The sequence below is a fragment of the Esox lucius genome, chromosome 12 (assembly GCF_011004845.1).
Source record: "Esox lucius isolate fEsoLuc1 chromosome 12, fEsoLuc1.pri, whole genome shotgun sequence".
NCBI classification, from domain to species: Eukaryota; Metazoa; Chordata; class Actinopteri; order Esociformes; family Esocidae; genus Esox; species Esox lucius.
The window spans coordinates 30679137-30693999 of NC_047580.1; the positions used below are offsets into that span (position 1 = coordinate 30679137).

The following is a 14863-nucleotide window of genomic DNA, read 5'->3' on the forward strand; positions in this document are numbered from 1 at the left end:
AGTGACACCATAATCACTTAGCAACGGCTAAATAAGATGACGATATGACTCCTGGATTACTTTGTGACCACGGTGGAGTGCAACACACACACAGGGAACATTATTTCTTAATCGAAGTCGATTCCTTAGCATCCCTTTAGGAAAACCTGCTTTGTGTCTCAAAGTCAACCACAGAGAGCCTACCCACAAAGAGCAGAAACACATAAAAACACAAGTGCTAACATCTCTCCGGTACAGACCTGGAGGAGTGCAGTTCTCCACTGGTGACTGGACGAAGGCTGAGCGGCGCTTGGTGGGCATGGGCAGCGCCATCTTCTCCTCCTTGTGCTTTGCCAAGGCAGCCTGCACCGCTTCTGAGTGGATATCTGACAGAGGAATGGTGGACAAACAGGAGAAACTCAGAGAGGATAGAAATAAATCAGTCAATCGACAAACTATTACCCAGGGCCTCATGAGGGTTTAGACATTCAACAGTGTTAACTCAATTATCTCCTGCAGTAGACTGTGTCCTAATAAAACCCAGCACTCCGATCCAGTCATGTCCAGTACTACTGTGGTCTTGTATGGTTAAGACCCAGTTAGGTCCAGCACTACCACAGTGTTGTATGGTCAACATCCAGTCAGGTCCAGTACTACCAGGGTGTTGTATGGTTAAGATCCAGTCAGGTCCAGTACTACCGTGGTGTTGTATGGTCAAGATCCATTCAGGTCCAGTACTACCAGGGTGTTGTATGGTTAAGACCCAGGCAGGTCCAGTACTACCAGGGTGTTGTATGGTTAAGATCCAGTCAGGTCCAGTACTACAGCGGTCTTGTGTGGTCAAGATCCAGTCAGCGTGTCTGTTGGTCTCTTAGTATAAAGTTACTTCCCCAGCAAACATGCTTTTTGATGTGGTTGTTGCGAGATATGGATTTTCTATGATCACATCGAGTTTCCATTCAGTTAAATGCTTTATTAAGGACATCAGCCTCAGATGTGGTGTGGAGGGGGGGGGGGGGGTACCTGATCTGTAGCGGTCGTCCCTGGCCCCCCCGCTGCGGTTCCTGCGGCTCCCGGAGGAAGAGGAGGGGCCAGGGGCATCTGGGCTGGGCTCATCACTGGTGGGACCGGAGGAGGACTGCTGCTGGACGTCTGGGAGGCTCAGCTCCACACCTGGACCGAGAGAGACAGTCAGTCAGTAAGTAAGAGTCAGTCTCACACACACACACACACACACACACACACACACGAACGCACATGCACACCTACAACCTGGGGAGATGAAGGCTGAGAGGCATAGGGAGAATCTGAGAGAGGTGATCTTTCAGGTTTATTAAAGCGTTATAATGTCAGCTCTGACAAGAGCACATCAGAAACATTATGTGTGAGTGCCACATTGCATAGGCTCCAGAGACTTGGGGTTCCTTTCAAGAGTCATTTTCCAGGTAAATTAGTTATTTTAGGCCATTTACGCGATTTATCACGTAATGTAAATAGACTGTTGTTTGATACAGCCAGTATTCTTATAACCAGACCAGACACACCAAATAAATCAATCCATTATGATTTGTCCAAAGAGAAAACTGCATCATAATGACTCGTCTATGATAAGCTGAAGAGTTGAACCAACCAGTGAACATGCAGCTGAGGTAAGCTAGTCTATAGAACCAATCAACAAACCGAGAGTTGAGCCGAGGTAAGCAAAAGATTAGAAACAACCAATGAACAGACACCTGTGGTAAGCTTACACGTTGAATCAACCAGTAAACAGAGAGCAGACTTTCAGGTCAATAGTAACAGAGGTTCATCCCCCCTGCTTGGTTTACATGTAGTTATAGAAAGACTCAATTCTGAGCTGGACCGGTAATTAACCCAGACTCGCTCCTCAGTCAGAGACATTTAAACGTCACTCATCCTGACCCCTGTTTCAGACATGATGCAAGTACGAATTACCCATGGACACTGAATAGGCTGGTGAGAAATGTCTGGAAGAGATGACTGGATAAAGCCAATATGAATTACTGAAATAAAGGGCGCGTTCTTAAACAGGAACAGGGCTGATCATCTGTCCACCACTAGGGTGCAGCAGAGAGCCATAAACTCACACATGGCATTTCCGACAGACTGCAGGAGTTCACACACGGTGTGTCAACTTGACGGATTGAGGAGACAAACATCCGTGGGCATTATTTCCCTATACACACATGAACGGCCGTGGTGTGGAACTGACAGTCATCAGCTTGAAATGGTTTTGATCCAGGTTAAAAACAGACAAACACAGCCCACACTCTATGCTAACATAAGTCATAACGAAAGATGACCACGGAGAGAAGTTAGGGAGGAGGGGGATTATGAGAAAGGACGAGGAATTTAAAGAAAAGGAAGGACGGAGAGGATGAAGAAAAGAGACGGACAACCAGAAATAAAAGAGGACAACAAGAAAACGATAGCGCAGATGAGTCTTACTGATGATGATGAAGAGGAGCAGGAGGGTTAAATAAGAGGAGCAAGGTCTGTACTTACTGGTAATGTGTGGGAGGAAGGGGGCCAACAGCTTGGCTCGTTTCTTCTCATAGCCCTTCTGTGTGATGTCACCTACCAGAGAAAAGGAGGAGGGAACACGACACAGACCCGTTAGTCACCATCAGGCGGTCAAACACGCCAACACCAGCATCCCCTGACCACACACACAAACACACTGTTGACGTCTAAAATGGATGTGTATCTAGATGTGACGTCAGGACCCAAAAGGAGCACACACAGACTGCGAGGTGTCAATTTGTCATCAAACTTTCCCCACCATGATTTCAGTTTCATATACTATTTACATACACGGGAGGGAGGAGGGCATTTTCTGCGTTGGGAGACAGAGGAGGGAGTTGTCCTGAAATGGCAGCAGGCCAGAACTGAACCTGTGCTGAGGAGGCGCAGCGGAGGCCCAGATCGGCCAGACGCCCCCAAGCCACATGGAGACCGACAGCACGCAGCGTGTGGTGGGGTGTTAAGCCTACTGGCCTCAGGAATTGTAACCTTGCCCCAAAACCGTCCCCAGTTGGGGACTTCCTGTTCCACAACAGCTCTGTTGTGTGGTTCACAGCAAAACCAAAAGCTGCGCTGGAATTTCATTCCACGACAAGAAGTGTCATTCACACGATTTTAGACAAAAGCTTCACCTGCGGCCTACCAGGTATCCCATGGGTTAGTAGGACCCATGCCCCTGATTGTGTGTGCCAAACACCGTCACTTTCAGTTGTCAGTTAACGCACTCCAGTGTGGTCCATGCGAATGATCAGCCAACTCCTGACTGACCAAATGTAGCTGACGTACAAACACAGGTTTGTCCAAAAATCTAAAGGAAGCCAACCACGTCGCCCCCTCGCTCTCTTCCTCAGAGGGGGTGTGGAAAGAGGGGAAAGGGGAGAGGGTTTGGCCTTGAACAACACCCCCCCCCCCCCCCCATACAAAGTCCCTCATACTTATGTGTGAGTATCACCGATAGCGTCATAGGTAGAGATAGGAGTGGGGCGAGAGATTAGAGACAGCGGAAAGACTGAGGCCTGTATCGCTTCAGCCGGCATTTCACCACCCCCCCAACACACACACACACACACGTTGTTGTTTGATGCTAGCATTTGTGTGGTTACAGGAGCCGGGGAATCTAGGTTTCTACCATGTTCAATAATCCAGAGGTGCTCATAACCAGCCATATGATCCCTTTATTTCTCCACCGAGCTTCTGTTGACAAGCCTCTTAAAAATCAGCAGACAGCCCCTCATAGCAAGACTGGAAGGCCTTGGTTATGCCTCATGTAGACGTGCTGTCCTAATAGTTTCAGTCACTGCCATGAGTACAGGTTCTCTATGTAGTCTCCAAACCGCCAGCCTATGAAAGATGAGGTTAAAGCAGCTGTCTAGGCACAGTTCGGTTTCGGCACTGTCCTGTTTGTGCAGGGTTCTGTTTCGGCACTGTCCTGTTTGTGCAGGGTTCTGTTTCGGCACTGTCCTGTTTGTGCAGGGTTCTGTTTCGGCACTGTCCTGTTTGTGCAGGGTTCTGTTTCGGCACTGTCCTGTTTGTGCAGGGTTCTGTTTCGGCACTGTCCTGTTTGTGCAGGGTTCTGTTTCGGCACTGTCCTGTTTGTGCAGGGTTCTGTTTCGGCACTGTCCTGTTTGTGCAGGGTTCTGTTTCGGCACTGTCCTGTTTTGGCAGGGTTCTGTTTCGGCACTGTCCTGTTTGTGCAGGGTTCTGTTTCGGCACTGTCCTGTTTTGGCAGGGTTGGGCAGCCTGCCTGTTTACAGAAGGAGGAGCAGTCAGCAGAACCCACAGGAGTGTTTAAAAAATGTGGGTTTTTCTATATTTTTTAAAACCTAAACATACATAGAGATATATAAACAAACACACACAGGATGAGTGTTGGGATGTGTGTGTGCCTATACATTGTCTGTCTGTCTGTGTGTGTGTGTCGTCACAAGGATAGAAAAACTAAATATCTGGTCCTATTAGGACCTTTTGACATCCCCACAAGGAAAAAGACAAGGTTTTGGGCTAGACTAACAAACAGGGTTAGGCAGTAGTGCTAGGTTAATTTTAGGCATTATTGGTGAGGCAGAATGGGTTACGTTGAGTTGAGATAAAAAGATTAGGTTATTGAGATTAAGGTAAGGGAAAATGTGGTTTTTGTTTTGTTTCTCCACAGGGTTAGTAATAGTGGACACTGTGTGTGTGTGTGTGGGCGCGTGCATGTTTGCTGTGTGTGTTTTGAGACTAGCAGAGGAAGATAAACATGTGGTAGGGAAGTGAGAAGGAACATAGTACAGAACCAGATAACAACAGAGAGAGACAGAGATGTATTTTATTTTTCTACATCACAGTAAGCGATCCCTAGCCACCCCCAGCACACACACACCACATCCCCCACAAAAACACACAGTGTGTTGTCACAAACTTTACACATACACCTGACACCATATACAAACACACAGCTCAACACCAATTACAATCGGACCACAAAACCCTGCTGTCCAACCAAACAAACAAGTCCCCAAACCCCCTCAAACAAGTCAACACAGACAATCAGTTCATAAAACCCAAACTCAACCCTATGGCGCGCAGAGACCATCGCCCTAAATAATAATAACATACAGGGTCTGTAGTCACGGTCGACGCGCTTCCTCCTTGTCAACCAAACAGACGAATTAGCTTGGGCAAATAAAACATTTCAGCAAGACGCATTTATCCTTCTCCCCACTTGAATACCTGTCTGAGAGAGACAGAGAAAGAGAGAAACAGACAGAGAGAGACAGAGGCAGAGAGACAGGTAGAGAGACAGGTAGGGACAGAGCAAAATTTTCTCCTACACTGATAAACATCAGAGAACTCCTGCAATAGGCTGTTTGACATCTGAAAGGAACAGCCTATTTGTATGAACATATGGATAAAGGGAGAACAGGTTCAGGAAGCATAATCCGGTAAACCAAAACAGTTTCAGAGAATGTGCACGTTTGTGTCTGTGTGTGTGTGTACAAGTTTTACAATACGTGTGAGGAACAAAATCCTTATAATGGTGGATCCCCAGGGGGTGGGTCTTCACCAGGATATGGATAATCACAGCTTAGGTTCAGGACAAAATGCTAAATTGTGTTTAGGGTTAGAACAAGGTCAGGTCAGGAGTTACAGTTTCTAAGGTTTCACAATTTAAAAGGAGAAATAGTGTTGAAAAAGTTGTGTTTTGTTGTGTAAAAAAGTCACAGTGAAAAGTCAATGACTTTCATTGGGTTAGGGTTAGATTTTGGGTCAGGCATTAAGGTTTTCCTGAAAAATTATGAAAGCATGGTGTCTGTGTGTGTGTGTGTGTGTGTGTGTGTGTGTGTGTGTGTGTGTCTTTGTGTCTGTGTGTGTATAGAAACTCAAAAGGGACAGAGCGATTGTAAAAGAATCAGAGCGAATGCTGAGAGCTCTGTCATTCTGTGTCATAGCTGTATAAATTCAGTGGGGAGAACAAGTATTTGATGCACTGCCGATTTTGCAGGTTTTCCCACTTACAAAACATGTAGAAGTCTGTAATTTTTATCATAGGTACATTTCAACTGTGACGGAATCTAAAATAAAATCCAGAAAATCACATTGTATGATTTTTAAGTAATTAATTTGCATTTTATTGCATGACAAGTATTTGATACATCAGAAAAGCAGAACTTAATATTTGGTACAGAAACCTTTGTTAGCAATTACAGAGATCATACGTTTCCTGTAGTTCTTGACCAGGTTTGCACACACTGCAGCAGGGATTTTGGGCCACTCCTCCTCCAGATCCTTCAGGTTTCTGGGCAATACGGACTTTCAGCTCCCTCCAAAGATTTTCTATTGGGTTCAGTTCTGGAGACTGGCTAGGCCACTCCAGGACCTTGAGATGCTTCTTACGGAGCCACTCCTTAGTTGCCCTGGCTATGTGTTACGGGGTTGTTGTCATGCTGGAAGACCCAGCCATGACCCATCTTCAATGCTCTTACTGAAGGAAGGAGGTTGCTGGCCAAGATCTCGCGATACTTGGCCCCATCCATCCTCCCCTCAATACAGTGCAGTCGTCCTGTCCCCTTTGCAGAAAAACATCCCAGAAGAATGATGTTTCCAACTCCATGCTTCACGGTTGGGATGGTGTTCTTGGGGTTGTACTCATCCTTCTTCTTTCTCCAAACACGGCAAGTGGTGTTTAGACCAAAAAGCTCAGTTTTTTGTCTGTTCAGACCACATGACCTTCTCCCATTCCTCCTCTGGATCATCCAGATGGTCATTGGCAAACTTCAGACGGTCCTGGACATGCGCTGGCTTGAGCAGGGGGACCTTGCGTGTGCTGCAGGATTTTAATCCATGACGGCGTAGTGTGTTACTAATGGTTTTCTTTGAGACTGTGGTCCCAGCTCTCTTCAGGTCATTGACCAGGTCCTGCCGTGTAGTTCTGGGCTGATCCCTCACCTTCCTCATGATCATTGATGCCCCACGAGGTGAGATCTTGCATGGAGCCCCAGACCGAGGGAGACTGACTGTCATCTTGAACTTCTTCCATTTTCTAATAATTGCGCCAACAGTTGTTGCCTTCTCACCAAGCTGCTTGCCTATTGTCCTGTAGCCCATCCCAGCCTTGTGCAGGTCTACAATTGTATCCCTGATGTCCTTACACAGCTCTCTGGTCTTGGCCATTGTGGAGAGGTTGGAGTCTGTTTGATTGTGTGGACAGGTGTCTTTTATACAGGTAAAAAGTTCAAACAGGTGCAGTTAATACAGGTAATGAGTGGAGAACAGGAGGGCTTCTTAAAGAAAAACTAATAGGTCTGTGAGAGCCGGAATTCTTATTGGTTGGTAGGTGATCAAATACTTAGGTCATGCCATAAAATGCTAATTAATTATTTAAAAGTCATACAATGTTATTTTCTGGATTTTTGTCTCTCACAGTTGAAGTGTACCTATGATAAAAATGACAGACCTCTACATGCTTTGTAAGTGGGAAAACCTGCAAAATCGGCAGTGTATCAAATACTTGTTCTCCCCACTGTAGATAGCGCACTGAGAACTCTGTAATTCTGTGTCAGTGCTGTAAAAATAGATGGTGTACTTCACAAGAGTACACCCCTCACATTTTTGTAAATGTTTGATTATATCTTTTCATGTGACAACACTGAAGAAATGACACTTTGCTACAATGTAAAGTAGTGAGTGTACAGCTTGTATAACAGTGTACATTTGCTGTCCTCTCAAAATAACTCAACACACAGCCATTCATGTCTAGTTCGCTGAAAACCAAAGTGAGTACACCCCTAAGTGAAAATGTAAAAATTGGGCCAAACTAGCCATTTCCCTCCCCGGTGTCATGTGACTTGTTAGTGTTACAAGGTCTCAGGTGTAAATGGGGAGCAGGTGTGTTAGATTTGGCATCATTGCTCGAACACTCCCTCATACTGGTCCCTGGACGTTCAACATGGCACCTCATGGCAAAGAACTCTCTGAGGATCTGAAAAAAAGAATTGTTGCTCTACATAAAGATGGCCTAGGCTATAAGAAGATTGCCAAGACCCTGAAACTGAGCTGCAGCACAGTGGCCAAGACCATACAGTGGTTTAGCAGGACAGGTTCCACTCAGAGCAGGCCTCGCCATGGTCGACCAAAGAAGGTTAGTGCACATGCTCAGTGTCATATCCAGAGGTTGTCTTTGGGAAATAAATGTATGAGTGCTAACCATTATTATATTGACACTTTGGGCCCAATTAGGACATTTTCACTTAGGGGTGTACTCCCTTTTGTTGCCAGCGGTTTAGACATTAATGGCTGTGTGTTGAGTTATTTTGAGGGGACAGCAACTTTACCCTGTTATACAAGCTGTACACTCACTACTTTACATTGTAGCAAAGTGTCATTTCTTCAGTGTTGTCACATGAAAAAATATAATCAAATATTTACAAAAATATGAGGGGTGTTCTCACTTTTGTGAGATACTGTACTGAGAGCTGAGAGCTCGGTCATTCTGTGTCAGTGCTGTATCGAGACAGTGTTCATGCCTAGTTACCCTGGTAACCCACACAGTTTCTGCTGCCTTAGAATCTGGCCAGTCAGGCCCGGAAACAGGACAACGGCAACTACAAGACACACACACAAACACACACACACTTTTTCCGTCTCACACACAAAAACAAAGAAATCGTTTGGCTCCATGGTCTGCCACAGCGGCTGTAGATAAGCGTTAGATTGATGGGGGGGGTAGACAGGAGAGCCATTGTGTTGAGTTGTGGCGAGGCCTACCCTGCCCTGGAGCCCCACAGGCACTTTAACACTGACACACTGGAGTGTCTGTACTGAGGCACTGATGGGGGGACAGCAGCAACAGCTACAGACTGGCACTGCCGCACAGCACCACCCACCCCAGGCTGGCACAGCACCACCCAGCCCATGGCGCCACCCAGCCCATGGCGCCACCCAGCCCATGGCGCCACCCAGCCCATGGCGCCACCCAGCCCATGGCGCCACCCAGCCCATGGCGCCACCCAGCCCATGGCGCCACCCACCCCCAAGGCGCCACCCACCCCCAAGGCGCCACCCACCCCCAAGGCGCCACCCACCCCCAAGGCACCACCCACCCCCAAGGCGCCACCCACCCCCAAGGCACCACCCACCCCCAAGGCACCACCCAGATCATTGCACTGCCCAAGCTAACAACGACCCACCCACCTCAAACTGGCAACGCCCCCATGGCACCACCCACTCTGGCCTGGCACCGCCCCACGGCACCACCCAACCTGGCCTGGCACCGCCCCCATGGCACCACCCACTCTGGCCTGGCACCGCCCCACGGCACCACCCAACCTGGCCTGGCACCGCCACCACGGCACCACCCACCCTGGCCTGGCACCGCCCCCACAGAACCACACACCCTGGCCTGGCACCACCCAACGGCACCACACCAGACCGTCACCGCCACTCATCCACAGGGACAAATCTGACTCTATGACACTTCAGAGTGACCCCTGACCCTCAGCGGGAGTGATAGCTGACATCTCAGACAGCTGAAGACCAGGGTCATCTTGCATCCACACACAGCCGGCCAAGCAGTCAAGGCAGTGAGTCACTGAGCTTAGTGCAACCATTTTGACTCGCGGAGCTTTAACGTAAACGGCATTCTGTCTTTATTGAGCCTTTTGCATGTAAACCATAGGGTCAGTACAGTTCTCTCATTATGTTATATTAAACCCATTCAGCCAAACTCCCAGCCAGCTTAACCACCAATCAGCTCTCTCATGACCCATTTAAAATGCTCCACTCAACTGGCATCAGCCTGTTTGTGATATGTCTCGAGTTCAAAGGTCAAACCTTTACATGCAATACATTGTGATCTATTGTAATTGACCCAGAGAGATCCGTTGTTACCATGTAGCCTGGGAGATTAGATTTTGATCCACAAATCCCCCCCAGCACTAAACCAGCAGTACTTAAACATCTCCCAGGGACCCATTTACGTTTGAGTCCTTTAGTATAAGCGCTTATCTAAAAGCGAGTGTTTATTTTCATCCTCCTCAATAAAAAAAAATGGCATCCTTTAATTATTGTTGTTTCAATGTAGCCTACAGTTCTGAAGTATGTACAGTTTACAAACAGAGCAGATTGAGTTTAAGGTTAAAAAACATGTTTATATATACATTTAGGTACGGAACAATTTTGATAATTTTGGCTCTGTAAGCTAGCACAACAGATTTGAAATTAATCAAACCAGATACAATTGTAGCGCAGACATTCAGCTTTTATTCAAGTTGAACAAAAAATATTGTTGCAGTTCCTAAAAGTTTTATACAATGTTCATACACAGACTCCTTATTTCAGGGGCTCAAATGTTATTGGGCAAATTACCAATCATAAATAAAATGTTCATTTTAAATATTTTCTCGAGAATCCTTTGCAGGCAATGACTGCTTGAAGTCCGCAAAACATGGACATCACCAAACACTGGGTTTCCTCTTTTGTGATGCTTTGCCAGGCCTTTACTGCAGCAATCATCTGTTTGTTCGTGGGTCTTTCTAGACAAAAACTTGATAGTTATTGTATGAATGTCATTCACAAACGGATAATAAGCTGTTAAAACGCCCAGTGGCAAAAGCCATACAGTTAATAGAAGCTGTGTGTGGTTGAGGTTAACTTAATAAGAAACGTTAGTCAGTTTAACACAATGCGTAATTTTCTTGTGAAATATTGAAACTCGGCGTGATGTTACTGGTCTAATGTGGAAATGCATCACTTTTTATTGCGGGCTGGCTGAACTAGGCTTGCCTGGTTTCTTGTTCTCAGAATGTACCGAACTGTTGATTTGGCCATTCCTAATGTTCCTGCTATCCCTCTGATGGATTCTTTTTTGCATCCTAAGGATGGCCTGTTTCACTCGCATTGAGAGCTCCTTTGACGCATGTTGTGGGTTCACAGCAACAGCTTCCAAATGCGAATGCCACACCTGGAATCAACTCCAGACCTTTAACCTGCTTAACCGATGAGGAAATAACAAAGGAATAGCCCACACCTGTCCATGAAACAGTTTTTGACTCAATAGTCCAATTACTTTTGGTCCCCTGAAAAAGGCTACACATTAAAGAGCAGTAATTCCTAAACCTTTCCTCAAATGTGGATGTGAATACCCTCAAATGAATGATGAGACGCTGCATATTGAAGCCCATATTCATGATTTAACTGTAACTTGAATGTATTTTTGCAAACCGCCAAAATAACAAACTTGTGTCAGTGTCCAATTATTCCTGGACCTGTGCATAGGGGTATAGAGACAGTGTGTGCCCATGAAGAGTGTGTGTGTGTGTGTGTGTGTGTGTGTGTGTGTGTAAACGAACTGGAGAGTGAATTTATGCATGAGTGTGAGTTTGTAAAAGGCCACTTTGGTCCAGGCACTTAGTTAAACAGCCTCTATGGCCAAGGGGGATCAGAAGCTTTGCTTTCGGTCTCGGATATCACTCCAGAACCGCCAGTGCGCGCTAGACGTGAACAGGACATGAAGCCAGCGGCCAGGGTTGCTGAGGTCCATAACGGTGTCCAAGGCCTCTCTCTGGCCCAGTGGTACACTGGACCCACCTCACCACCCTCTTTCAGAACCAGTGGCCGGGCCAGGCGGTCGGGAAAATATCCCGTTTTCAGGTGTACCCGTGACGATTCGCCAGGTCCACCTGAGAAATGACATCTCCCCCAGTCGCCGGAGTTTGAAGATAAGCAACCAGGGTGTTCATACAGCGCTAGAGTTGTTTTTTTTCTCGCTACCTATTCAGTCTCTTGAAACCGTGACCAGCTTTCTTTGTTCCTCTTCGCATCCTTGCTGTTGGAAACCACCAGAGTCGTACACCCTCAGTGAACCGGACGTTGGGGGATCCACCCCAACACGCACCCCAGAAAGGCCCCCGGGTCGAGGGCCACAACACAGGGTAGAGGAGGCGAAAGGGCACGCACCCTGGGAGGGCCCCTGGGCAGAGGGTGAACACAGAGGAGGTGGCAGGAGGACGTCAGGGATCCAGTTGAGCAGGATCCCCGTCCCGGGTTCTCCCAGCATCCTGACGAGCTTCAAGGAGTCCGTGGTGTTAAAGGCTTAAAGGCCGAGCCCAAGTCGAACAGCATTCTGAGGTCTGCGTTTCTGAGGCCACCGCTGAAGGCGTGAAGGTGATGTAGACTTTGTTCCTGGCGGATGTCAGCCGGATCAGGACTCAGCATTGTACACCTCAGGCTGACTAAGCAATTAATAAACAAGATGAAGATATGGATCAACTTAATACCCACCCACTCCTAATGAAAACACAATACGATGAGACGTGATTAGGCTGGTCACTGCAAATGTGCTAGACTAAGCGTCTGTTCCAAAGCCATGGCTGTAAAAGAAGATTTCATTCATAGAGCACAAGTAAACAAACGTGTTTACTGTTTGAAATGCCCAAAAAGAAATAACAAACTACAATAGAATGCAGTTTATCTCTCGTGAACAGAAACAGTGTAAAAATGCATCAGCCTCTGAAGGCCTTGGAGAAGAGAACATTTGGGGTGATGAACACAGAAACCTGTTTAGGTTTGTCTGTCGCTTGTGGTTGAAAGTGCCATCTGAAGGAATCTGCTGTTTTAATCTGATCTGTCTTCCTGTTGTTACCTCCTCCCCCCCTCCACACACACACACACACACACACACACACACACACACACACACACACACACACACACACACACACACACACACACACACACACACACACACACACACACACACACACACACACACACACACACACACACACACACACACACACACACACACACACACACACACACACACACACACACACACACACACACACACACACAGCGTTCTTTGTAGACCACAGAGAGAGCACATGCACATATTATATGTAGCCTGAGCGGTCCACACATGCTCTTGCTCTCAGTAAGTCTCTCAACATCACACCAACCCTGTCCCACCCACCCTCAGAATATAACGTCTCTATCCACCCTGTCCCACCCACCCTCAGAATATAACGTCTCTATCCACCCTGTCCCACCCACCCTCAGAATATAACGTCTCTATCCACCCTGTCCCACCCACCCTCAGAATATAACGTCTCTATCCACCCTGTCCCACCCACCCTCAGAAAATAACGTCTCTATCCACCCTGCCAAATAACTTCAGAGTGGACAGATTGGAATGGGGGAAGGCAAGCTCTCTGAGGAAGTGATATTGTTTTCTCAAACTTCCTTTTTCCAGAGCAACACTACCTGTTACTTAACTGACCTAAACTCAGGTTAAAGAAACCCACAGATAAGACAACCTAATAGTTCCAAACCCACAGTTACTTACTATGTCTATTATGTATACAGGCTTCTTTCCAGCTCTGACTGTGTGGTGGTTTCACCTAGCTTCCTGAAAATGGATGCACTTACCGTAAGTGGCTCTGGGTAAGAGCATCTGATAAATAACTGCAATACATTTTTAACAGTTCCAAACCCACAGTTAGGACAACCTAACAGTTCCAAACCCACAGTAAGGACAACCTAACAGTTCCAGACACACAGTTAGGACAACCTAACAGTTCCAGACCCACAGTTAGGACAACCTAACAGTTCCAGACCCACAGTTAGGACAACCTAACAGTTCCAAACCCACAGTAAGGACAACCTAACAGTTCCAGACCCACAGTTAGGACAACCTAACAGTTCCAGACCCACAGTTAGGACAACCTAACAGTTCCAGACCCACAGTTAGGACAACCTAACAGTTCCAGACCCACAGTTAGGACAACCTAACAGTTCCAGACACACAGTTAGGACAACCTAACAGTTCCAGACACACAGTTAGGACAACCTAACAGTTCCAGACACACAGTTAGGACAACCTAACAGTTCCAGACCCACAGTTAGGACAACCTAACAGTTCCAGACCCACAGTTAGGACAACCTAACAGTTCCAGACCCACAGTAAGGACAACCTAACAGTTCCAGACCCACAGTAAGGACAACCTAACAGTTCCGAACCCACAGTTAGGACAACCTAACAGTTCCGAACCCACAGTTAGGACAACCTAACAGTTCCAAACCCACAGTTAGGACAACCTAACAGTTCCAAACCCACAGTTAGGACAACCTAACAGTTCCAATGTGGACGTTTTTGAAGAAAATAATTCTTCATTCATGCAAAGGGTTTTGAGCTATTAGGATCCTTCCATCTTAATCTTGGTTATATTTAATTGTTATCTTGGCATCACAATCTGTGTTGTTCTGGCAAGAACGGGAGACGTGTGAACAAAACACATACTGAATGCGGTTATGACTCCTGTCCATACCCGCTGAAACTTTGGGTTTCTCAGGGTTTGCCTCGTGAAAGCTCAACCACTAAGATTGTATTTCGTGCCTTATCCAGCCAGGTCGGCCACAGAACAAGCTCCCTGATTAAGCCCACCTGACCCAGACTAACAGCTGTTTGTGGATTATCTAAACAATAACAGTTATTGTGATCGCGGGCTGCGTTCCAGACAACCACTGCAAGTGTTCGACGAAACTCCTCAATGGCACATCCAGGAGAGCTCGACATTTTCCATTTCTAAATCACTCTGAGTCATAAAAGTGGGTTTCCATGTGGCAAAATTGGGTAAGAGCATGGCACATGTAACAGCAGGGATGTGGGTTCGAATCCCCTCTGGGTCCAGTCACGGAAAGTTAAATGTCAAAATGTAAGAACTCACTACTGCAGTAGAGTTTGCAAAACGCCAAACATTTTCTTTTGTTTTACCTACCCTAAATCTTCCAGGAATAATCTTATGTTACTCAATGCACACAGAGTATTTTAAGACCTACGCTAAATCTAGAATGTACATAAAATCTA

General features: G+C 46.6%; 1 protein-coding gene across 4 annotated transcripts in view; it reads right to left on the reverse strand.

The window, feature by feature from the left end:
• dip2ba (disco-interacting protein 2 homolog Ba) overlaps positions 1-14863 on the reverse strand; it is a 61343-nt gene that overhangs the window by 28006 nt on the left and 18474 nt on the right. For all 4 annotated transcript variants that reach the window (XM_029123940.2, XM_029123938.2, XM_029123939.2 and 1 more), the window contains exons 2-4: positions 2503-2574; positions 1003-1152; positions 240-365 (exon numbers count right to left, since the gene is read on the reverse strand). In XM_029123940.2, the coding sequence (XP_028979773.1) occupies positions 240-365; positions 1003-1152; positions 2503-2574 (348 nt within the window). The remainder of the gene's footprint in view (positions 1-239; positions 366-1002; positions 1153-2502; positions 2575-14863) is intronic.